General features: G+C 35.2%; 1 protein-coding gene across 1 annotated transcript in view; it reads left to right on the forward strand.

Moving 5' to 3' along the window:
• RASSF8 (Ras association domain family member 8) overlaps positions 1–25587 on the forward strand; it is a 103776-nt gene extending 78189 nt beyond the window's left edge. Inside the window, exons 2-5 of the mRNA XM_081311162.1 lie at positions 6216–6406; positions 17600–18489; positions 20658–20802; positions 21478–25587. Of these exons, the coding sequence (XP_081167288.1) occupies positions 6304–6406; positions 17600–18489; positions 20658–20802; positions 21478–21599 (1260 nt within the window). The 5' untranslated portion in view covers positions 6216–6303 and the 3' untranslated portion in view covers positions 21600–25587. The remainder of the gene's footprint in view (positions 1–6215; positions 6407–17599; positions 18490–20657; positions 20803–21477) is intronic.
• Positions 25588–27422: the final 1835 nt, after the last annotated feature.

The raw sequence follows: 27422 nt of genomic DNA on the forward strand, positions 1-27422 counted from the left end.
ACACACACACACACACACACACACACACAAATATGGCACTAAGTCTATTGAGAAAAGGACACTGACTGACAATATAAGAGTAGAAAACCAAAAAGGCAGAATGGCTTCTGATTCAGCCTCAGCTGGGAATGTGTCAGGTAGCTCAGATTTTTCACTACTCTGCATATCCTTGAGTAACCATGAAAGCACCAGTATTGACTTCTATGGTTACAAATAAGTTTTAGCAAGTAGACAAATTCACAAATGTAGAATCTGGGAATAAGGAGGGTTGGCTGTTATTCCTTAATTAAAGCATTGATCTTGTGGGAAAATGTCTCCACAAATGTAGATGCTTAATTCAGGTGGGCTTTTATAATGACACATGGTTCTTAGCTAAAGAACTTTTGTTTCCCAGTGGCATGTTTTTGAATAAAAAATTATTAAAATAATCATGATTTGACTATAGAAATCTCATGATGAAAACCATAAGTGCACTATATTAATACCCTTGCAGCAGAACCTTACTTTAACTCTGTCACTTTCCACTTCCATTTAACTACATCATTTTTCCATGAACAAATTTATTCCAAATTCTAACTGGAATGCCAAAGTCCTTTGCTGCCCAGGTTCTAAGTTTCAGTGATGCCTGCTCTACCACAGGCTCCTACAATATAGAACTTCATTTTCCCCTCTAGTCGAGTTCTGGAGCAAGATATAGAGCTATAGAACTTGAGAGGGTTGAAGAAAAAGAGCAATTGGACTTGATAGGGTTGAAAAGATCCAGGCTATAGCTCTGAGAGAGGAGCATTATGGGCTTTTACTGGAAAGATGGAGAGACAGGTTCTTCAGATGACTCATAAAACATCTGTGACTTTTAGGGAAGTTAGAGATGATTATCAGTAAAACTTAAACCCCCAACAGAAATTGTATTCTCCTAAAAATAGTGGCTCTCCTAGAAATAAAATCTGGGGCAGGCCAGTCCATTGACCTGAACCCAATAAAACTTTTCCTACCCTCCTTAAGATTCCAAGTATAAAAGATAAAATTCAAAAATAGATGTTGGTCTTCCTGGTGTGATGTGCCATGGTAGGAAGTCTGTTCAAAAACTTGAATACCCTGCAAGTTTATATTACTAAACAGTATTCTTTATGCTCAGTGTTTTCCCACAAGATTACTTACTCTGTAATATGTAACAGATGTGCATGACACTTATGTTTGTTTATATTCACTCAATGATTGAAAGTTCAAAGTGAAACAGAAATTCAGATAAGAAAATATGTGTAGTATGCTAAGGTCTAAATAAGAATATAGAACTTAGATAAGGTATCTAGAGTAGTCAAATTTGAAGAAACAGGAAATAGAATAGTGATTGCCATTGGAATAGGTTTGGAATAAGAGGTAGTTGGCAGTTGCTGTTCACTGGGTATAAAGTTTCAATCGTACAAGATGAGTGAATTCTAGAGATCTGCTCTACAGCATTGTGCCTTCAGTTAACAGTGCTGTATTGTGTGCTCAGAAATGTGCTAAGTTTTCTACTAATTTTTTGTTATTTATTTTTTTAATTTTAATTTGTTGTATATGACAATAGAATGCATTAAAGTTCATATTACACACATAGAGCACAATTTTTCATATTTCTGGTTATACTCAAAGTAGAGTCACATCCTTTGTGTGTTTATACATGTACTTAGGGTAATGATGACCATGGCATTCCACCATCTTTCCTACCCCTAAGTCCCTTCCCTTCCCCTCCCTCCCCTTTTCCCCTTTGCCCTATCTAGAGTTCATTTAATCATCCCATTCCCTCCCCCACAGCATATTATGAATCAGCTTCCTTAAATCAGAGAAATCATTTGACATTTGGTTTATTGGGATTAGCTAATTTCACTTAACATTATATTTTCCATCTCCATCCTGCAAAAGCCATGATTTTATTCTCTTTGAATGCTGAATAATATTCCATTGTGTATATATATATATATATATATATATATATATCACATTTTCTTTATCCATTCATCTACTGAAGGGCATCTAGGTTGGTTCCACAGTTGAGCTATTGTGAATTGTGCTGCAATAAACATTGATGTAGCTGTGTCCCTGTAATATGCTGTTTTTAAGTCCTTTGGGTATAGACCAAGGAGAGGGATAGCTGGATCAAATGGTGGTTCCATTCCCGGTTTTCCAAGGATTCACCATACTGCTTTCCATATTGGCTGCACCAATTTGCAGTCCCACCAGCAATGTATGAGTGTGCTGTTCTCCCTACATCCTCACCAACACTTGTTGTTTGTATTCTTAATAGCCGCCATTCTGACTGGAGTGAGATGAAATCTTAAGAGTAGTTTTGATTTGCATTTCTCTAATTGCTAGAAGTGTTGAACATTTTTTCAATATTTGTTGATTGCATATCTTCTTCTGAGAAGTGTCTGTTCAGTTCCTTGGACCATTTATGGATTGGATTATTTGGGGTTTTTTGTGTTTAACTTTTTAAGTTCTTTATATATTCTAGAGATTATTACTCTATCTGATGTGCATGTGGTAAGAATTTGTTCCAAATTAGTACACACTCTATTCACCTCACTGATTATTTCTTTTGCTGAGAAGAAGCTTTTTAGTTCAAATTCATCCCATTTATTGATTCTTGATATTAATTCTTATGCTATAGGAGTCTTATTGGAAGTTGGGACCTAATCCAACATGATGGAGATTTGGGTCTACTTTTTATTCTAATAGACGAAGTGTCTGGCTTAATTCCTAGGTCCTTGATCCACTTTGAGTTGGGTTTTGTGCATGGTGAGAGATAGAGGTTTAATTTCATTTTGTTGCATATGGATTTCCAATTTTCTCAGCCCCACTTGTTGAAGAGGCTCTCTTCTCTTCCATGTATGTTTTTGGCGCCTTTGTCAAATATAACTGTAATTATGTGGATTAGTCTCTGTATCCTCTATTCTGTACCATTGGTGTACAAGTCTATTTTGGTGCCAATACCATGCCATTTTTGTTACTATTGCTTTGTAGTGTAGTTTAAGGTCGGGTATACTGATGCCACCTGCTTCACTCTTCTTGCTAAGGATTGCTTTAACTATTCTGGGTCTCTTATTTTTCCAGATGAATTTTATGACTGCTTTTTCTGTTTCTATGAGGAATTTCATTGAGATTCTGATTGGAATTACATTAAATCTGTATAGTGCTTTTGGTAGTATGGTCATTTTGACAATATTAATTCTGCCTATCCGAGAACAAGGGAGATCTTTCCGTCTTCTAAGGTCTTCTTTAATTTCTTTCTTTAGTGTACTGTAGTTTTTGTTGTAAAGGTCTTTCACCTCTTTTGTTAGGTTGATTCCCAAGTATTTTTTTTTTCTTGAGGCTATTGTAAATTGGGTAGTTTCCCTCATTTCCCTTTCAGAAGATTTGTCACAGATATACAGAAGTGCATTTGATTTATGGGTGTTGATTTTATATCCTGCTAGCTGAATTCCTTTACTAGTTCCAGAAGTTTTCTGGCAGAATTTTTGGGTCTTCTAGGTATAGAATCATATCATCAGCAAATAGGGCTAATTTAAGTTCTTCTTTTCCTATGTGTATACCTTTAATTTCTCTCATCTGTCTAATTGCTCTGGCTAATGTTTCAAGAACTATTTTAAATAGAAATGGTGAAAGAGGGCATCCCTGTCTTATTCCAGTTTTTAGAGGGAATGCATTCAATTTTTCTCCATTTAGAATGATATTGGCCTGGGGCTTAGCATAGATAGCTTTTACAGTGTTGAGATATATTCCTGTTCTCCCTAGTTTTTCTAGTGTTTTGAACATGAATGAGTGCTGTATTTTGTTGAATGCTTTTTCTGCTTCTATTGAGGTGATCATATGGTTCTCATCTTTTAAGTCTGTTGATGTGATGCATTACATTTATTGATTTCCGTATGTTGAACCAACCTTTCATCCCTTGAACACCACTTGATCGTGGTACACTATCTTTTTGATATGTTTTTGTATGTTTTTTAATATTTAAAAAAAATAAGTCCCAGAGGTTTCTTCTGAATGAAAGGTTTCTTTGGAGGGAGGGGGCTTTCTTGGTAGTTTTTTCAAGTTCAAGATTTTTTAATGAAAAAAAAGGATGAGATATTAAGCATATTTTAATTCAACATTTTTTAATGAAATAAAGCCATATATTAATGCTTGATCACTTTTTTATGCCTGCATCTTTTTCCAAGAAAGAATAATTTTTGCATGTTCTGTTTTTAGTGTAGAGAGAACCTAGTAAGGCAGAGCCTTCAGGGTCAGAACTGCCCTATTCCTTTCCCTATGTGTCCTCCAGGTGAGTGGAAGACAGTTGTGTGTGCAGCTCCTTCTTGAAGCTTAGAGTGCTCACAGCCTGTTGGAGGTTCAGAGAAGTCTCACTGTAAAGAAACTTTTAACATTGTTTATGGGATTTCTTATATTTCTTTGACTTTGGAACCCTTTTTCTCAGGACCGTTAACATCTCAGAGGATCTCATAACAAGGAACCCAGTTATGGGAATCAGCTGGTCATTGGAAAGAAGACCCTTCTCTGTATAATGTAAAACAGTAGAATATAGAGGGAAGGGAACTGGGCGTGGGAGGAAGGAAGGTGAAGGAGAAATACTGGGGACTGAAGTAAAACAAATTATATTCATGCTCTTGTAATTTTGTCATAGTATATTCTGTTGTCATATATATCTGAAACCAATAAAAGCAAATATAGGGGTTTCTGAAACTTCTTTGGCACCTCATTATAGGCAGAGACCTGAAGCAGCATCCTAGGAAGTTACTGTTCAATCAGTCCTTTCTTGTTTTCATGATGACAGAGTATTTTTGCCCCATCTCTGGAAGAAGTAATATAGTTTATCTTCCTTCAGATAGCATGTGTTCTAACTTACCACTAGGTGACTAGATGGCCCATAAGTGTCTTAGGTCCCTTAAGAAAATGTAAAGGGGCAAAGCTACTGTTCATAGTAAATTCTATTTTATAGGAAAAGTTTTCAGTATCTTTTAGTAAGCTTTTTTAAAAGTCATTAATTGTGAAACATCAGTGCCATTATAAACCTTAAAACTAATCCAAATGTTCTCTTAATTAAGTCAATGTTTATTACATCTCATAAAAACTTTAATGTTCTTTTCTAAAACAACAAAGAAATATGAAGATCAAAAACAATGGATAGGGCTGGGGATGTGGCTCAAGCGGTAGCGCGCTCGCCTGGCATGCGTGTGGCCCGGGTTCGATCCTCAGCACCACATACAAACAAAGATGTTGTGTCCACCGAAAACTAAATAGATAAATAAATATTTTAAAAAATGGATAAACAAAGTAAATCCTAGATTGATAAAAAAGATTTGACACAGGAAAAGTTGAGATTTTAAAAACACAAGAAAAGAACTGTGCATAAATTCTTTTTAGCACATTAAAACCTTTCAAATCAGTACCAGTAGAAGAAATCAAGGTATTTGGTTTAATGAAATGAGAAATGTTTAGCATATAATTCAGCCATAAAAAAATTGAGCACTGGTTTAGCACAGCAAATACAACAAATGATGATGGTTTATGTTTGTATCAGTCTTCTAATTCAGCAAAATTAGCAAGCCCAGCTAAATAAGAAAAGAATAAGATGTTCACACATGGGGTCAGCTACCCAAGGAATTTTTTTTTTTTTTTTTTTACACACCTGTCTTCATGCATGCTTGGTGGGAGCATTCAGTGGTAAAGACTATTTCCTCAATCTTGTGGGGAGGTCAGGGACACACTCAACACAGGAGTTCAACTTGGAGTTAGCAGGACGCCTTGACAAATGTTTCTAACAAGTGTTATACTCAGTGCTGGCAAGCCTTTGAGATTGGTTTATGATTCCAGGAATGACAAGAACTTTTTTTTTTTTTAACTCAGAACCCATCCTAATGAAAGTGGTGAAAAGGGATAGAAAAAGAACATATACATTGAAAAGTAGGACTTGATCAAGTAAATAAGAATATTTAGCCCAAAGACACATAAATAAAATCATTGTTAGGAAAGTAGTAATAATATGAAGCAGTGTCATGCTAGGTGGCAGTAATTGCATTTGTACTGCTGACTTTAGTTCTGTAAAATAAGTACAAATGGACTTTTATAGTAGCAGGAGTCTGATATATTAAAATTTGTTTCATGTAATTTTTATATTATATAAGAAATGCTAACATTTACCTTATTAAAAATGATATTTTCTTCTTTTTATCTGACTACAGTCTCTGCCTTCTCTGTGTTCTTGAAGCCAGACATGACCTGACACTCTGATGACTACTGTCAGGGCCTTGGGTGATTAGCCAGTGCACCATGGAACTGAAAGTATGGGTGGATGGAGTTCAGAGGATTGTTTGTGGTGTCACCGAAGTCACAACTTGCCAGGAGGTTGTAATAGCCTTAGCTCAAGCTATAGGTAAGTAAACTCTTGGATGTCTAGGATAAAAGTCCTTTACACTTTCTTTTGGGGGCTGTATATGTGTGTGGTTTCAATATATGTCTCTAGTGAGTTTTGTTCATTTAGTTCTATAATAAATCTCACAGACACACTTTTACTTACTATTCTTTGCCTGTGTTTGAGTGAATCTGTAATGATGCTGTTCTTAGAATTACCCCCCACCCATATCACTCAACTTCTTCCCTGGTGTCATCCTAAACAGTGATTTCTGAAACTGAAGATGTTTTCTTAAGCAAAACATAGATTCCTAGTTCCCAGAATCCCTCATAAGGAAAAATTCTATTATCAATTTCTGAATACTTTTAGAAAAGCAAATACAACAAATGAAATAACAGCATTCCTTTTTAGGAAAATAATGTGCACTCTTTAAATCTTATACAGTGAAGATGAAGTTGTCAAATACATCTCCTGTTTTTAAACCTTATCCTCCTATCTCAAGTTTCTTCCAATTTATTTTAAACTTTTCCTTGTCATAATTTGTGCAAATTTATTTGTTATCTTAAATCCTTTTGGAATATGATGAAGATATAAATTCCTGCCTCAGTAAAACTAGTAATGTGGATTATAGTTTCTGTTTACATCTTAAATCTGTTATTCAGCAAACAAATATTAAGGGGAAACTGTGTGTCCAACATCATGCTGGGTGCTCTAGACTTCTTATCAAAAGTTTATTTTTTGTTTTGCTAGTTTATATTAGAAGCATGTCCAGTTAGATCAAGGTTGAAAGCAGCCAGTGTTGCCAGGATGTCTGAGCATCTGATGGAGATGCTTGACTTTGCCTCCTGCGTTATGGCAGATGCTTTGTTAGAGGTTGTAGTGCCCTACCAAGATAGAGACTTCCTGACATTTTTTATTTTTCCTTAAATGCAGTAGCATTCTAATATATTAAAGGAATGCTAGGCTTTCACATCCAGTGAAATTCCCTAGTATGAAATTAATGTAATATTTGTAGACTTAAATTTAACTATTGAAGAGGAGAAGACTTAAGATGTTTAATTTTATTTCATATTCTTTTATACCAACTTATTTAGTTATTCCCCCCCCTTTTTTTTTTCTTAATGAAGACTAGGATTACCATTGTTCATGTAACTTTCTCTGTTATGTTTGGGAATCAAAACATGGACAATACTTTAAAAAACGTTTTTGTAGAAGTCAAGTAGTTGAGTGGTGTTGCAGGCCACATTTATCTGTGTGGTAGCCACATTTTCTGCACAGAATTTCAAGGGCAAAATGCCTACAGGTACTAGATATGAGTTTGTCCTTTACAACTGAAGTATGTTCTTACTTGTGGAACATGGTAAAAAGTTTTAACAGAATCTTTTGCTGCCTCAATAACTCAGTACAAGACCTGTTTTGAAAGGTCAGCTACCTGAATACAGGTGTTTTATAATATTCCTCCAAATTTGGCCTATTTCTTTTTTTTGTATCATAACTACTAACCAACAGCTGTTAGTCCTTGTTTCTGTTGTTGTGCCAGATTTTCTCAGCACCAATTTGCTTCTGATATATATTTGAATATCTGTCTTATAATGAAAGATTTTTATATTCAGAGTTTAAATACCAAGTGAAAATTTTGTAATTCTTTTTTCTTAACTCTACTTATAAGAAACAATAGGGGATTTATTAATTAGAGAAAATTGCTTCTATAATAAACAACCCCAAAATTTCAATGGCTCAAACAGTAGTTTTTACTGAAGGAACTTGAGACTAGTTGCTTTTGTTTGCATGTACATATATACCCTGTTTAGGCAACTGTATACAGTCAGCCCTCCATATCCACAAGTTCTACATCCATGGATTCAACTAACCTTGAACCAGAAGTACAGTAGTTATGCCTAGTACCAAACATGTACATGCTTTTTTTTTCCCCTTGTCATTATTCTCTACACAATACAGTATATTAACATGGCATTTACATTGAATTAATTATTATAAGCAATCTGGAGGTGATTTGTAGTATGTAGGACAATGTCATAGTTTATATGCAAATACATGCTATTTTTTGTAAGGGATTTAAACATCCACAGATTTTGGTATCTGCAGGGTCCTGGAACAATCCCCCATAAATACTAACAGATGACTGTGTGTATGTGCAGGCATGTGCACGTGAGATAAAGAGAGAGACCTCAGAAGTCATTTTCTCCAAGTAGTTAAAATTATTTTTTTAAGAAACCACAGAAACTATCAAAATTATTTACTATGAAAATATGTACATAAGCCAGCAATCTGAGAATACATATGACAGCTAACATCTTTTGTCTTAGTGCTTCTAATCAATCAACTCTAATTAGCAAAGAGCCAAAAGAGAACTAGTTTGATTTTTTTTTTTGAATTCTGAATGTATGTAATACTCTAGAAATAAATCCTTTCTACCCTAATCTTTCACTACTTTGGCAGATTACAGGTAGGTGATGGATGTAGGACACATTTTCAAATTATGACAGAATAGTTAAAAGTAAAACTGTGATTAAAATATTCTTTGCATGAAGTGGTTAAGCTACCTATGCATCCAGAGTGCACCCTGTGTTCAGTCATTGTAATCCTAGGCTTTCTGAAACATTCCCAATTTAAATATTCTATTTTGTTTCCCTGGTAAACTGTCCTAGAAGTGCCATTATTCCAGAGCACAAACTGCCTGTATCAAGTTATAGTAGGGAAAGTTCATTTGCTTTTACGGTATCCCAAACCAAAAATAAGAAAAGTATGTTTTTTCTGCCCTCAGGTATCTTAAAGCTTAATACAGGAGCCGGGAGTATGGCTCAGTGGTAGTGTACTTGCCTTGCATGCATGGGACACTTGTTTCAATCCTCAGCACCACATAAATAAATAAAATAAAGGTATTGTGTCCTTTATTTTATTTATTTATGTTTTTTTAAAAAATAAAGTTTAACATAGAAATAAATTCCAGCTAAAATTAGGGGAGGAAAAAAATAAAGGAACTGAAGGAAAAGGTTTCTGATCCACGAAGCTTTGATACCTGATGTCATTTAAAGTATCAGTGATTCAGAATCTTTTTGTTCCCATTTATTGTGATCTGTTCCCTGTATCTTCTTCTGAAAATTCTTCTAAAGTGTAGAGGATCTTGCTTTCTTGTCTTTCTTATATCATTGCTTTGCCTAAAATAAGTACTCAGTTAAACTTATTTTCTAGGACAGTCCTGTTCAGTAAAACTTTCAGCAAGGATAAAAATGTTCTATACCTGTGCTTTCCAATATGATAGTCCTTAGTGACATTCAACTATTGAATACTTGAAGTGTGGCTAGTGTGACTGAGAAAATGAATTTTTAATTTTAACTGAATCTAAGTAAGGCTAGTAGTAGACAACACTCTTGTAGGAGACAGTGTATTCTAGAGGATAACTGATTGGTATCTTGGACTTAACATGTCAAAACCCAAGCTCTGTGTCCCAGATACTGCCCATCCCCAAGTTTCTTCCTTCTACCCATCTCCGCAATGAGAACTCTTCTTTTAGTTGATAGAATCCAAAACCTTTGGGTTGTCTTTTCTTCCTTTCTTGCTTTACTACCTTAAAACTAACCTATCAACAAATCCCCTATTCTACCTTCAAAATATATCCAGAATCTTATTTCTTCTCTCAACAACCACTGATGGTGGTTTTTTACCACTTTGTTACCTTGATGGAAACCACGATTATTTTTCACTTAGATTTTTATAACAGCTTTCCAGCTCATCTCCCTACTGTGTCAGTCAGCTTTCCGTTATTGTAACAAAATATTCAAGATAACCAACTTAAAAAGAGAAGAGGTTTATTTTGACTCACAGTTTCAGAGGTTTCAGTCCATGGTTGCTTTACCCTGTTACTTTTGGCCTATGGTGGCAAAATACATTATGGTAGACGAGTTGTTCACAGTACCTAGGAAGGAAAAGAGAGACAGAACAGAAAGTGACCAGGGTCTCCATATCCTCTTCTAGGGCATGCCTCCAGTGGTCTAACTTTCTTCTGTTAGATCCCACGTCAGGTTCCACCATCTCCCAGTAACACCACTGTCTGGCAGCCAAGTATTTAACACATGGGCTTTTAGGAGACACTTTGAACCTAAAGCACTACTTCTACCTTGTCCGTCTTTTCAACAGATTTCTTTTAAAAGTAATTCCTTTAAAACATGTTGCATCATTTCATTCCTCTGCTCAAAACCCATTAGTGGTTTTCTAACCCAGAATTCTTAACCCACTCAGTAGTCTTCAGGGGCATAAAGGAATCCCCACATACTCTCACTACTCTAACCTCATTTAAAACCACTCATTTTGGAGTATACCCTCCCACGTAAACATGCCAACCACATTCCTACCTCAATCTTTGCATTAGTTTTTCTCTATTAAGAATACTCTATAATTAGTTACTTTGTGTTCATTCCCTTAGATCTCTGCTCAAACATAATCTTATAACAAAAACTCTCTCTGACTACTGTGTGTCATGCACATGTGCACATTCATATACTCCTTGTCCTAACTACTATTTCTCTGTAGCATTCACCTCCTGACATGTTACTTATCCACCACCATCCCTTATCTACATTATGAAATCTAAAAAATTCTGAAATCCTCAAGTTTATCATACTTCTTTTGTTAGCCCAATACCTGGCATTGCTTCAGTAGTGGTTAAAAAAAATGGCTTGATGTGAGGCTGGTTTTAGTTCATCTATCCCATTTGATATAAATGTTGGTACATTTTACTTTAGAACTGTCATAAGCTTGGGTTAGGTTGAAAGGTTTTATTACAAATACAGAATCATGATTGCAGGATGGCTTCATGCCACCTTTCTAAAACCTAAAAAATTCTGGATTTTCAGTACATATGACTTCAAAGCTGTTAGATAACAGAAAGTAGGTGTACACTTACTTGGGATTGTCTATCACCTACCACTGTTTTGTTATTGTTTATTCCCATAGCTTAAAGACATATCTTTAATGTAGTAAGCACTTGAGCTGTTTTTATTCACAACATGCCTGACACCAACCGTTCAGTACAGTTCTTTTTTTATTTACTTTAATTTGTTATATATGACAGCAGAATGCATTTCAGTTCATATTACACTTATATATAAAGCACAATTTTTTATATCTCTGGTTGTACACAATGTAGAGGCACAGCATTCGTGTCTTCTTGTGTACAGCATACATTGTACTTCATACAATGTCCATTTCATTCCACTGTCTTTCCTATCCCCATGACCCATCTCTTGCCCTCCCTCCCCTTTGCCCTATCTAGAGTTTTTCTATTCCTCCATGTGTACCCCCCTCCATTTCTATTATGAATCAGCATCCTTATATCAGAGAAAACACTTGGAATTTGTTTTTTTTTTGAGATTGGCTTCCTTCACTTAGCCTTATATTCTCCAGTTCCATCCATTTGCCTGCAAATGCCATGATTTTATTCTCTTAATGCTGAGTAATATTCCATTATGTATACATACCACAGTTTCTTTATCCATTCATCTATTGAAGGACATTTAGGTTTAGCTATTGTGAATTGTGCTGCAATAAACATCAATGTGGCTGTGTCCCTGTAGTATGCTGTTTTTAAGTCCTTTGGATATAGACAAGGAATGGGATAGCTGGGTAAAATAGTGGTTCCATTCCCAGTTTTCCAAGGAATCTCCATACTGCTTTCCAATTTGCAGTCTCACCAGCAATGTATAAGTGTGCTTTTCCCCCCACATCCTTACCAGCACTTATTGTTATTTGTATTCTTAATAGCTGCCATTCTGATTGTAGTGAGATGAAATCTTAGAGTATTTTTGATTTGCATTTCTCTAATTGCTAGAGGTGTTGAACATTTTTTCATGTATTTGTTGATTGATTGTATATCATCTTCTGAGAAATGTCTGTTCAGTTCCTTGGCCCATTTATTGATTGAGTTATTTGGTTTTTGGTTCTTTGTGGGATTTTGATGATGTTGTTATTGTTTTGTTTTGTTTTGGTGTTAAGCTTTTTGAGTTCTTTATATTTGCTCTCAAACAGCATGGTATTGGCACCAAAATAGACATGTAGACCAATGGTACAGAATAGAAGACACAGAGACAAGCCCACATAATTACAGTTATCTTCTATTAGACAAAGGTGCCAAAAACATACATTGGAGAAAAGATAGCCTCGTCAACAAATGGGACTGGGAAAACAGGAAATCCCTATACAACAAAATGAAATTAAACCCCTGTCTCTCACCATGCACAACCCTCAACTCAAAGTGGATCAAGGAACTAAGAATTAAACCAGAGACACTTCATCTATTAGAATAAAAAGTAGATCCAAGTCTCCAATATGTGGGATTAGGCCCCTACTTCCTTAATAAGACTCCTATAGCACAAGAATTAAAATGAAGAATTAATAAATGGGATAGATGTAAACTAAAAAGCATCTTTTCAGCAAAAGAAATGATCAGTAAGGTGACTAGTTCAATATAATTCTGAAACTATCCTCCTGGAGTTAGCATTAGGTGAGTTAAAGGGTTCAGTTTTACAAGACTTTTTCCACTTTATGCACCAGTTGCAAACCACCTATATACTTCTGACTGGTTAGCTATAAATTGGAGGTTTCCACAGCTGCTTCTTAAAAAAAGTTCAGTAATGTGATAGAATGACTCAAAAGGCTCAGGAAAGGGCTGGGCACAGTGGTGCATGCCTGTACTCCCAGCAGCTCTAGAGGCTGAGGCTGGAGGATCACAAGTTCAAAGCCAGACTCAGCAACAGCAAGGCACTAAGCAACTTAGTGAGTCCCTGTCTCTAAATAAAATACAAAATATTAGGATGGATGTGGCTCAGTGGCTGAGTGTTAGTACCCAAAAATAAACACAAAACAAAACTCAGGAAAGGACTTAACTTATTATTGCCAGTCTGTTATTAAAATCGGTAATAGTAAAGAATTCAACTCAGGAATAATCAAATGAAAGTTGCATAGGGCAAGGAATGGTGTAGGAGGGGACAAAGAGGAGAGTATGAAGCTTCTTGATCCTCTCCCATCTCCCAGCACCTCAGTGTGTTCACTGACCCAGAGCTGTCTGAACTCCATTGCTGAGAGGGTTTTAATGGAGGCTCCATTACAGAATCATCATTGAGTAAATCATTGGCCATTGGTGATTAACTTGGTCTCCAAGATCTCTCCTCTGAGCCAACTGGCACAAGGATTTATTATGGATACAGAAAAAGTGATCTCATAACTCCTGTTATTCAGGACATTATTCCGAGGGGTTTTCAAAGCTCTTTATCAGAAAGTGGGGACAAAAACGAAATATATCTCTTATTATGTATCACAATAAACAGTATATATTTCTGAATGGGTAAATGAGTTTTTAATTTTTTTCTGGTTTTTTTTTTTGTGTGTAAATCCTAGACTGAACAAGATGACTATCTAATGTCAGTGACTCTTCCATCTCTAAGATTAATTCCTTTAGAATATAAGAGAAGGAATACATGTTGCATTGTCATATTTAACTCCTAACTTCATATGAAAGTTATCAAAATTAGAAATTTTAAATTGATCTACATTGTATCTATTTATGAAGTATTATGTAGAATATTTTGAAATTTAGAAAAATACAAAGAAGGCAAAAGAATCACTCATGATTCTATCTCCAAAAATTAACCACCATCAATGGCAAAAATACAGCTTACTTAAAGAATTTTAATTAGTATTTTAACAATTTTAATTTTTATTTTATTTTATTTGCAGTTCTAGAATTTGGCAACACTTCATTCTATAAAGTAGAATTAGTGTTCCGATAAGCCCAGCAGAGAACATTGGTTTTATAGACAGAGAGGAGCCAAAGAAAGCTGAAACAAAGTACAAAAAATAGATAGGTCACTCCAGAATTACTCTCGTGGTGAGAGTCAACACAGAGGGGACTTTCTCATCAAGCTGGCTCAAACCAGCTTATTTGGTGGGTTGGCTGTTATTTATCCTTCTCCTGTTGTTTCAGAAGGTCAGAGAAACAACTTAGTTTTTGGTTGGTGACATGGAACTTTAGCATATGTTACCCCATTTTGGTTTGGTCTGTTTTACCTTGTGCCAAGAGCTCAGTCTAAACCAATGACGACCTATAAATTTTATTTAACAAAACTAAAAGCAATGTTTTTAATGTCTCTGTAGATGAGCCTTAATAAAAAAGATTATACTTTTCTAGGTTTTAAAATCTCACTTTTCACCTTTTGTATCATGAATTAATCTTCCATGTCATTTGATCCTCACCCCCCATAACAGTCTGATGAGGAAGGTACTATAATTGTCTGTATTTTACAAATGGTCAAACCAAGGCACCAAGATATTAATTACTATTCTTTTGTAGCCAGTGGTCTGATTGAAGACTTCTCCTCTTAACTATTATTGTATTAGTTGTGCTCCCTATAATCTCCATGGACAACTGTTAGAAAACATAGTTACTGATTGAGTTATACTAAAAGAAGAAATAAAAATCTTAGTGAAATATACTTCCTTTTTATAACCATGGTGATCATTTACAGCTTTAGTATTTATATCAATAATCTAATCAAACTTAATCTTAAATATTTTCTACATTTTCCACATATATTAAAGATTATTTTTAACAAATGTGAGTACAAGTAATTCATAACATGCATCAGTCAGGAAGGATTTTATTTATACTGCATTAATAAATAATCCCCAAAATCTTCTTGTGTTTTGGTGATAAATATTCCTATTACTTTGGTTGATATTAGTTAAATAAAGTGACAAGCATAATGGTACTCAGTAACTTCATTATTTTCAGTGGTATTAAGCTTATCATATCATCCTAAGTAGGCAGTAATTCCCTGATTACATAATATTCTCAGTATACTGGGACTGATTTAGCTATGGGTTAAAAGCATAACTAGCTGATGTGTACTCAGATGTAATCTTTTATTAAACCACTATCAAGATAAATGCTTTGTGGTAAAGAGTTATCTCAATAGTTTCTCAATAGTTTCACTATAATTTTTTATATATACTATAATTTATATATATATAAATTATAGTAATAGTAAACATATATATAAATAAAAACTGAAATTAATTCACTGATAAATTTATGTTATGCCTGCATGTCATCTTCACTGATGAGGATCAGAATAGCTATACTGCTTAACTCACAGAATCAATCAAGGTGACAATACTGCTGATAAGTGGTTTTTCTTGAGACAGTTACAGTGTTGTTGTTGGTTTGGTTTGGTTTGGTTTGGTTAGTTGTAGATGAACACAATATCTTTATTTATTTATTTTTATGTAGTGCTGAGGATCAAACCTAGTGCCTCACATATGCAGGGAAGCACTCTACCACTAAGTTATAGCCCCAGCCTGCCCAATTAGAGCAGTTTTTAACCTGAAAATCATTAGAAATATTTTGTAATCCAGGAAGTCAATCCAATGTGCTAAGGTTTTCTTTTCCATTATCTTAGTTTGCCTGAATACTTTGATGGTAGTAACTAATATTTATATACCACTTTTCAGTTTTACAACAGATTTTTACATTTTACATTCTCACTTGACTTTCAGAACAACCTTTATGTCAGATAAGGATACTGAAGCTAAAGGACATTTAATAATTTGTTCAAATAACATATGCAGATGGCAGACTTGAACACAAGCCTTCCAACCCTGAGCCATGTCCTTTCTATTCCCTCCAGCTTTACACATAGTTGAAAGTTGCTTAAGAAGAATTTTTTTTTTTTTAAGTCAAACAGCTGCAATATACTGAATGTCTGCTATGGGCCAAGCAGTATGGTAGATTCTTTCTACATCTGCCATTCAAAATCAGTGAGATATTTTAGAAGTGAAGTTTTTATCCAGTGAGTAGTTTTACCCAGGATTAAAGCGTCCACAGCCCTGGAGCTGCACATAGGACTCAGGTTTCCTTAAAGAATATAGTCCTATGCTTAGAACTAAATCATTCTTTATGTGCTGCTTCTGAATTGCATACATGGGTGTTCCTATTTACACATCCAGATATCTGACACATAATTAAGGAAATACTATTGGCTCAGAAGCTCATCACATTTAAAAAAGAAGTCAGGAAAGGTAAGTCACTAGCTATATGTGTTAATATAACTACTGGATGGCATGATCAGGTTTTTTTTTTCCTTGTAATAATATTAAATAGTAATGTACACTTTTAAGAAAATTAAAATACTTTAAGTGAACATACTTAGAAGTTAGTTCAAGCTTATATCCTTACACTGTCTTCTAAAATTTTATCTAATTTTATATTTAATACGTTCAACATGTATTTTTAATTTAAATGTGATTTTTTAGAAATATATTTTTAGTTATAGATGGACACATACCTTTATTTATTTATCTTTAAGTGGTGAAGACCAAACCTAGTGCCTCACACATGCTGTTCAAACATTCTACCACTGAGCCGTAACCCCAGCCCTGTTTTTAAATAAAAAACAATTTAAATTTATTTAATTTTTAAGAATCTTTGCAACTATTATTGTCAAAATTGAGCAAGGCTTTGCCTCTTCAGGCTGGCTGCTTTTTTTTTTTTAACCTAAAGTTATTTTGAAGAGTTGTTTTCATTAGGTCACTTGTTTATTGGCCAGAGTTAATATTTATATTTGTGCCCCTCTAATTAGGAAAGTAAAGAGGGATATGAGGGGAGAGGAGAGGCGGGAAGGTTCCAGCTGTGTGACCTGAGTAGCAAGTCCCTCTCGGCTGTGCATCAGGAGAGGTGGCATCTCTAGCCTCTCCAGATCCCGATGTGCAAGAGACTTCCACATCAAATCTAAACTTTATTCAAGTTTAGCAGTGCTATCTAGCTTCTGGGGCTAGCCCTTGGTGTTCTCCTTTGCTTTGACTAGAATATAAACTTTGTTCAGTCTTGTCCCAATAAGAAGTTCTAAGCAATTAGGCATTTGACAGGTGTGTGAGACTCAATCAGATTAAAAGTGTCAAGTTGAATTTCTAAGCAAATCGGAAGAGTACTGTGTGATTCATATTCTGTCATTTGTGTTGTTACGTATCTTGGGAGGTTTGGTATCTTGTGATCTTCCACTGAAGGTGTTAAAGACAACATGGACTGGACTCTTAAAATTTGACATTTTGATTCTAATCAAAACACGAGTGTCAAATGCTGTTCTCTGTTGCATTGTTTATCTATTACATATCCCACAATTTATTCTTATCTTTCCTGCCTAGGTCGAACTGGAAGGTACACACTTATAGAAAAATGGAGAGATACTGAAAGACATTTAGCACCTCATGAAAATCCTATCATATCCTTAAACAAATGGGGGCAGTACGCTAGTGATGTACAGTTAATTCTGCGTCGAACCGGGCCATCTCTCAGTGAAAGACCCACTTCAGATAGTGTGGCTCGAATTCCTGAAAGAACTTTATACAGGCAGAGTCTCCCCCCATTAGCCAAACTGAGGCCTCAAATTGACAAATCAATCAAAAGAAGAGAACCTAAAAGAAAATCGTTGACATTTACAGGAGGTGCCAAAGGATTGATGGACATTTTTGGAAAAAGTAAAGAAACTGAATTTAAGCAAAAGGTGCTGAATAACTGCAAAACAACAGCAGATGAGTTGAAGAAACTGATTCGTTTGCAGACAGAGAAGCTTCAATCCATTGAGAAGCAGTTAGAATCTAATGAAATAGAAATACGATTTTGGGAGCAAAAGTATAATTCTAACCTTGAAGAGGAAATTGTCCGCCTGGAGCAAAAGATCAAAAGAAATGATGTAGAAATTGAGGAGGAAGAATTTTGGGAAAATGAATTACAGATTGAACAGGAAAATGAAAAGCAGCTAAAGGATCAACTTCAAGAAATAAGACAGAAAATCACAGAGTGTGAAAGCAAATTAAAGGACTATTTGGCACAAATCCAGACTATGGAAAGTGGTCTTGAAGCAGAAAAATTGCAACGGGAAGTTCAGGAGGCACAAATCAACGAGGAAGAGGTTAAAGGACAGATTGGTAAGGTCAAAGGGGAGATTGACATCCAGGGCCAGCAGAGCTTGAGGTTGGAAAATGGTATTAAAGCTGTGGAAAGATCTCTTGGACAGGCCACCAAACGACTACAGGTAAGAACATTTTTATTTATTAACAGGATGTTTCATCTATTTAAAGAATATATTCCTGGACTCTTTTTTGAGTGTTTCCCTTGATTTTAAAGGACTTCATTTTTCTGTATTTCAAGAATTAGAAACCTAGTTTTGTTTAAAAGTCTCATAGAATTTTTGTGATGTGTGACAAAGTGTAACACCACACTAATGGGTGCTCCATGGAAGAGGCTTTTCACTGTGACAATTGTGACATTAGGTGATTGTGTATAGAAGAGCACAACCCCAGAAGGGTCAACCCTAGACCTGGAATGGATACTAATGATGAGATAATGCACCTGACCTTCTCCTTTCAGAGGGAAACCCAAGCCAGATGAGATTACAAAGATTGATTGACCAAGGGTTGTGTCTGACTGCTTGTCTGTCAGTCTTCCATTGTCAAGCCCCAGCTTTTTTCCTTTTTCCCAGTCACCTTCCCACCTCTCCTCTCCCTCATATCCCTCTTTACTTTCCTAATTAGTGGGGCACAAAGGAGGGGCATATCTCCAACTTCCCTCTCTCTGGTACCTATATAAGAACGTTTATATTTTACCTCTTAAACTCTGATCACTCAACTTACAATTCTTGGATACCCATTCTTGAAAACACAGTAGTGGTTATACAGGAGTTGTAAAGATTTATGAAACAGTTGCTAACAGATGAAATGAAAAAGACAATTGATGGCTGTTTAAATTTAAATTAGTTAAAATCAATATTCAGTAAATTAGTTTAAAATATAAAATAATTTAAAATTCTATGTTTGGTCACAGTCACATTTCAGGTGTTTGATAGTACATGCAGCTGTTGATTAGATAGCACAAATGCTGAACTTTTCCAGGAAGTTCTGTCAGATAGAACTAGTTGGAAGCTCACTACTCAAAGTATAATTCACAACAGGCAATTCAGGGCACACTTATTAGAAATTCAGAATCTTTATGTATTGAGAGCCCCAAATACTACCAAATAGCACACTAAAGTTTGAGAAGAGCTGCTTTTATATTGATACATACAGTCCTTCTGGGAAAGCTGAGATTTCCAGAAGAATCAAGATGGTTTCCTTTCTCTGTCTGTCACTAACTGGTAAGACATAATACTACCACCAAAATTTTGAAAATCAGGAATTTCTCATTTGTTAGCATTTTACTATTTGGATTTATTTTGACAGAAGTCATGTTGTCTTTGCTATTATTATAGTAATGACAGTCATTATTTGTAAGCCATGTACCCATTGAAAAGTACCTGATAGCAGATTACTAACCCATTACCACATACCATCGTTCACTCAGTGTAAATGGAGAAAATCATTCCTCACTTCTATTATCTACCAGAGCCCTCAGATATGTCCAGCCCAGTTAAGGCCAGGCTGCCTTTCCTGAAAGTCCAGTAGAGACAGAATAGAAAGAGACAGAAAGTAACATACATAACAGGATGCCTCTCCTTACTTTTGGAGCTTTCCAGTTTTCTAAACCAGATTTCCTTCCCTAAGGATCTGTAGTCCTCAGGCTGTCTTTGTCAAGAATTTAAGAACCTCAGACTGAGACTCTTGTGAAAATCTTGCTTTGCTTATGCTATCTTGATAATAGATGTGATGAAAAACACCTTATGAAAACCAAGAACTCTAATAAATCTCCTGGACCAATTTATTCATCATTTGCAGTCAGTTATGAAATGGTTAGTAGGGAAATTTGTGATGAGCTTGACAAGACTGCTATAATGCTAGGATAGAGAGAAACCAATTTTTAAATTTGTTTTTAAGTTGGACACAATACCTTTATTTATTTATTTATTTTTATGTGGTGCTGAAGATCAAACCCAGTGCCTTGCACATGCTAGGCTAGTGCTCTACTGCTGAGCCACAACCCCAGCCCAGAAAACAATTTTTTAAATGAAACTTCATAGACATGCCTTATTTTGTATGAATGCATAGTGATGTTCCAAAGGGAAGCATTTCAATTTAGAGGGCAGACTGAAGAAGCTGTTGCCTTTTTTTGTTTTGTTTTGGCCCATGCCACAGAATGCAAGTGACCTTTGTATCCATGTAATCCAGATTTGTTAAATGTGCTGCCTTAGCCCATGCAGCAGAGGGACATCTTGAGCTGGCCAATAACGAATCCTCAGATGAAGAAATAACAATAATAATTTCCACTTAGGACAAAGAACAAGAACTGGAGCAGTTGACCAAAGAGCTGCGGCAAGTCAATCTCCAGCAGTTTATCCAACAGACGGGGACAAAAGTTACCGTTTTGCCAGCCGAGCCCATTGAAATAGAGGCCTCACAGGCAGATATAGAAAGAGGTAAGGGATTGATAAGTATTTTTTTCCTTTTTTCTCACTGGTTAACTTTATTCAGTTAGTTAAAGTGTCAGTCTACCATTCATAGCTAATTTTTAAGTGGGTCACTTTTTCAAAAATTAACATGCTTCCCATTTTTATAGAGAAAAACAATCATTTGGTTTTGTTTACTTAGGTAATCATGTAATTACCAAATATCCTATTACTTAGTTTTAAAAGTTTAACTGCTTCTTTATGAAACTTTTACCTGAGTATATATGAGCCATAGTGTATTAATTTGAATTTCAGCATCTCTCAGTTTCCCTAATGTCCTCTCTTCCCTTTCTCCCTTTCTGAAAGTCTGTATTACTAACATGTGCTGATATTTAAGAGACCATTCCAATCTATGCACATATAATCTGAACAACCAAAAGGTGAGAAGAATGCTTACCTTAAAAAAAAAAAAAAAAAAAGAACCATTCACTCTTCCTACCCTGCAAAGCTGGCCTGTCAGCTAGAGTCCCATGTGAGATAGTCTTACTTTTCTCCCACCTCATAGCCCACAAGGGTTTGCAGTGGTTGCTATATGCAGTTCTCTCTCTCAGGTTTTTTTAGGGCAGGAAATATTCTAATTTGTCACATTGCTAAGTGCTGCTAAGTAATGAGTACATCAAGTGACTTTCTTTATTTCTCATTTAGAGGCACCATTCCAGTCTGGGTCCCTGAAGCGACCTGGTTCATCTCGGCAGCTTCCCAGTAATCTTCGTATTCTACAGAATCCTATCTCGTCTGGTTTTAATCCTGAAGGCATATATGTATAACATTATCTGTCTTTAGGGGAGAGATCAATAAAAGTACCAAGGACAGTCAAATTTCTACTTTGATTTGTGCCAATGATGAACAGAGGACATGTTTCACAAGTCACCGTATTTTTTTCCTCTCCTAAATTGCATACCACTTGGAGCCATACCCTGTGCACTGATGCTAAAGAACAAAGAAACTGTTTTCACACATCAACAGTATTGACATTTTTGTCCAGCAGCTGTAATACAAAGCCTTCATTTTTATTTGTAGCATTTGAGAGCATTGGTAAAGTATTATACTATGTGTATACATAAATAAACCGTGAATTAAGAGTAAAGAGAAATATGTGACTGTTTTAGTTTAATTTATTCCTTGTAATTGATTAATGTGTGAATGTTAATGTTTTAATATTTTTATTAATACTTATCCTGTGATTTAATTATGTTACATATTGTGTGATTATGACTGTGTGCATGTTGTCAGACTCCATCCATGCATTACGGATTTATAACTACACACGTGTCATGGGGTGCTCCACCATCCAGACTAACTCCAGAAGAACCCACTTGCATTAATTTCATGAGTCTGTTTTAGCCATTGCTTAATTGGGTGAAGTAATTGAGATTTCTTTTTAATATGGAATTTAATCTTTCCTTCACAGTATTTCCAAATATATAAGTGACCACATAACAGAAATGTTTTTCATGAGGTAAATTATACATGTTAAAGTTTGCAGTCTTTCATATCATATTGAGCAAAACCCTAATTGTTGTGTATCTATTCAAACAGGCATGGGGGTTCCTGATACATTATGTGATTTGTTTCTGCCCTGCCTTATCATTTACTCTCAAGGATCCTCAGAATTAATATATGTTATAGATGCCTGAGGATCGGGTTAGTATACTTTGTGAATATTGCTTCAAATTATATATTTTTAAATAACCCATTTCTCATGTATGGTCTGTTGTTATACACGCCTACAAGTGAGTTATTGCTTCCACATAATTTACTCTGTATATCATGAACAACTGTGCTTTTCCTTCAGTCACTTAGGGAGAGAATAGATTGGAGTTAGCTCCTTTTTACCAAGGAAATAAAGTTAAATTCAGAGTATATTTTTCATTTTTAAGTTTGACTTTTAAAGGATACAAATTTCCATTTGTATGTATATTGTTTTATTTATAAAGCCAAAAATGAGTCCACAACTCCACCATGAGTAGTGGCTTAACTGAGATTATCAAGTAATATTTAGACAGATGCTGTCAAACACTTCTTAGCCACTTTTACTTTCCCTCTGATCAAATTTGGTACAATATAATTAATATTTTAATCTGAAATTTAAAGTAGTTTTTAGTTCTGAAGGAAATATATTCTCTGTATTACTTACATGCAACAAAATAAAAGTGGATTAATATAGTATTGCCATGGTAACAATAAAGAGATATATCTTATGCATGAAGGCAACTTTGGATGTTTCAACACATTAGACTTATTTTGATTTAATGAATGCTGAGAATGCTGCTTTATTTAGGTTTCCTATGAAAAATTTTAAGAATGACTATGAAAATATATAGACGTTCTAGAGAACTGAAAGTAACATAGTGTTGCCTTTTCTAGTCCAGCTAAATAGTAGACCTCAACTGAACATATTATTCTTTGGGTTCTTGGAGTTATCAAATTGGTCTTGCCATTATACTGTTTTGCAAATAACTTAAGGAAAAATGATTCTTAACTAAGTAACCATAACCTGTACACATTTGCTCTCAGTTTATAATATGTATTTCATATCTACATATATTTAAAAATCAGAATTAAATGTCTAAATAATTTGTAGCTTTTGTGACAATAATGATTTAGGTATGCCCAATATATGCCTTACTTTTAAAGATTCCTATCCTCCACTGAGTCATTTTGTTGTTCAGAGAAATTGAGACCTTATTCACAAAGAAAAACATTTTATAAATTGTATTCTATTTAAATCAAAATGTTAAACTGTAGGTGTATTACACTTTGCAATTAGAAATTACAAAGATGCCTTGGTATACCACAAAGAACACAAAGTCGGTATCTAATTTAGTAATTGTAAATTATTAACAGAATTGCCTAATAAATTTAAAGAAAGATAGATAGCATCCAACCAACTTGTAGTAGTCCTGGGTTCTCCAGCATAGTATCCCCAGTTAACCTCTGACTTCTTCAGAATTTTCAAGCTGCCAAATAATGGACCTAGTTACACATGAAAATACTGTTTCCTAGATGGGAAGAGTATGTAAATATGAATTAATGAACACATTGAGCAGCTGTACTTTTTAATCAGTCATACTACTGGAAGCACATAACTGAAGAATATTTTTTAAATCTTTTTTTTAAAACAGAGGAAAATTCATTTCTGTAGAAACATCTTTAAATATTTTAGTCTATTTGTGATCATTTTTACCTATTGTGAATACAAATGAATTAGATTAAGTGCCACATCTTTGGATACTTTTGGAGGGGGGAGAAGTTAATGGTATAAAGAAATACCAAACATAAAATTTTGCATCTAAGGGATAATTCAGGTTCTAAATAATAAATTATAATACAAATTTATGTGTTTTTTGAATCATACTGTAAAGTGTTTTATTGTGATTTTCTACAACTATTAAAGATATTAAAATGGTTTTTTCTTACCAAGAAATCATTTGAAATAGCATTAGTCTATTTGACCTTTAGAATATCATTATTCTCAGAGAATGGTACATAGTGGGTCACCTCATTTTTTTTCATTTTCTTTATAATTTGATTTGTTTATATTTGGTTTTTGTCTTAATGCACAGGGAATTTTTTATGAGACTTCAATTGGTTTTAGTAGAAATTGCCCACTTAATTCCCAGTCACCAATGAGTAAATTGTCAGTTCCTGTAGTTGCAATTAGTCAAAAACTAGACTGATCAAGTTAAGAAAAAACTGAATAATACAATAAAAAAATAGAATATGTGGTGTGAAATGTGAAGTATGGCTACGTATAAGAATAGATAGGCACTTGCTTCTACAGTCAAAATAAAATGTATCCCTGTACTAAAAGACAGCTTTCTTTGTGAATAAGAACAAAACAGCCTTTCGAGAAAAAGAATTCTTCATTGAAAGACACTTATGTGAACACCTTTCCAAGTTAGAACTGTATTGGATTGAGGAAATAATGTGGAAAAAGCAAAAACTCGATTTCAGGCATGCAAAGGCTGTGAGCAGTTGGGCATTGCCTTTGAAAAATTGGGCCTTAATTTATATGTATATAATGGCACTGTGTTTGAATCTCTCTTCTACATAAAGTTGTCCTTATTAGTCTGTATTGTATTAAAATTTAGCTCATTAGTATTACTTTTGTATTATGTCAGTTTTTTAAGTTGCATGTTTCTACTGTTTGCTACAGTATTTTTAAGTTTTAGGTGAAGGCCACCAGCTGTATCAAACAACACAACAATCACTATTTATTCAGTATTGCTGCTTTATGTTTGCCAACCAAGCTTTCGATGCCTGGACAGTGACTGCTAGAAAGCTGCAGGAGCTCTTTCCAATGCATTTTATATATTTTTAGAAATCAAATAAATGCAGATGACTATTTAGTATACTAATTATATTAAACCAGCAGAATATAAAGGCAATAAAATATATACTTATATATGGGGGGAGGGGAAAGATTAAAAATATGGGTTCACAACCAGACATGGTGATGGCCCTAAATGTATTTCTCAATGTCTTTCTTCACTGACCCTAGAAGGATTTGAGTTGCTGCAGCTTTAAACAGAAAATTACCATGTTCATTAGTTGTGGACTATAAATATGCTTTTAGTAATGCTTTGCTTATGTTCAAATAAAAAGTCTATAATATGTATTATATGTAACTATTTTCTTTTGACCTTCATTTCAAAATGTATATTTTCTGATTATTATCATGAGCTGTAAAGCAAAGGATCAATATCTGATATTCCCCCAAATAATAAATTTTCAGGATTCATTGGGGCAGAACTATTGTTGGTTTATTTCTTATGTGTTTAACATTTTTAAATGTAACTTTATTTCCTTTAAATGATGGCAGAATTGTTCTGTCCACATCAGTGACACCAGTTATGTTTTTACACATATGACGTTGTTATAACTGAAGAATCCTGTTGCTCAAAAGGTAGCTGCTGGGCTGGGGCTGGGGCTCAGTGGTAGAGCACTTGCCTAGCATGTGTGAGGCCCTGGGTTCGATCCTCAGCACCACATAAAAATAAATACAAAAAAAAATTGTGTCCATCTACAATGAAAAACATTTTTTTAAAAAAAGGTAGCTGCTTCATCAAGTAAAGTTTAATTAAGAAACTACCGTGCCTCCCTTTTATTTCTAGAGTGAAAGGAAAAGTTATTTCTTAATCTCTGTACTCCCCAGATTTTCTGAAAGCCCAAGTGAGAGGAAGGGAGCTAACACCTCAGTGCCCATGGTGCCAGGGCAACATGAGGCACTCGTCACACGTGAACACTCACAGCCATCCGGGGAACTTCTCCCAAATTGCAATCCAGTAAGTGGCTGACACAGCACTTGAATTTAGAACTTTCGGACCCTGAGTACCTCCCTGCATCCCATGGTAAAGCTGCATAAGCTCTACAATGCAAGTGTCTGCATTTTAACCACCCTACAGTGAAAACGTATAACTTTTAAAGGAATATTTTTATAAGTAGAAGTTACATCTTGACCAAGAGACTATACAAAGTAATAGTGTACTCGAAAAGCAAAGTTAAAATGAAGAGCTTTAACTCAATTATTCTATATCCAAGCTTGGAGGACTTAGAATTCTAGTAATCCATCCTAGACTTCTTTAAAGCCATGGTTTTATGTTCAAGGCAGAACAAGAAACAGGATATGTTCACCTGACTCTTCCTGCTGCTGGCTCTGCAGATTTGTGCAGTATCTTAGGAGAAGTTGCTGGAATCTTTGGTGAGATCCTGTTGTTGGCTAGACACCAGACAGAAATGAGCAGGCTTGCTCTCTGCCTCAAGGAGACCACAGTCATTTAATGAGTCAGGTGACATCCTCAGTGCAACCTGTTAAGCATGATTAAAGGGGCCAGGACAGACTGTCATGGAACACACCCCTAACCTGTGGTATCAGAAGACCCTGGAGTAAGCGATAGGATCAAGGGTGGGTTTTCTGGTCGGGCTGGAAGATGGAAAGTTGAAGAGCCTGTAGAGCTGTGGCAGGACAGTGAAGGGCAGGGAGGGCTAAAGGAGAAGGGAGGTTGGCATCGGATCATGAAGGGCCTTGACTGTCATGGTAAGGAGTTTGGGTTTTATCCTGAGAGCCCCAGGGAAGTTTTAAGCATGGAAATGAAATGATGATCAGATTAGCATATAATAAAGGCGCTTCTGGATGACTGTGGAGACATGAATAAGAAGAGTCATGAAAGGAGCCAGAAAGACAAAAGGGCTATAGGAGTCAAGCCAGAGATGATGGTAACCTGAACTAAGAAAGGAGATAGCTATTGGAGTTTATTCATTGAACAAATTTTTGTTGAACACCTACTTTGTACCAGGATATGAAGAGAATCAGGCAGGTTATCCTAAGTAGACAGACAATAGAAAAAGGACTTGGTATTTAAAAATGGGATTCAGAACAAAAGAATTTTTTAAATCCCAGGTATTTAACAGCTATTCACCATCCTAAGTAGATGGTGGAAATGGTACTGTGGGTCTACGAATAATGAGTACTCACAGATATCCTGTCTTGGGTGCTGGCAGGCAAGAGACAGGCACAGGAGAGATGGAGAAGAGAACAAAAACATGGAGAACAGAATGTGTATTCTGAAGTGTGTCTTCATTTGGGC

This window comes from Spermophilus citellus (assembly GCF_964194105.1).
Source record: "Spermophilus citellus genome assembly, chromosome: 10".
Lineage (NCBI taxonomy): Eukaryota > Metazoa > Chordata > Mammalia > Rodentia > Sciuridae > Spermophilus > Spermophilus citellus.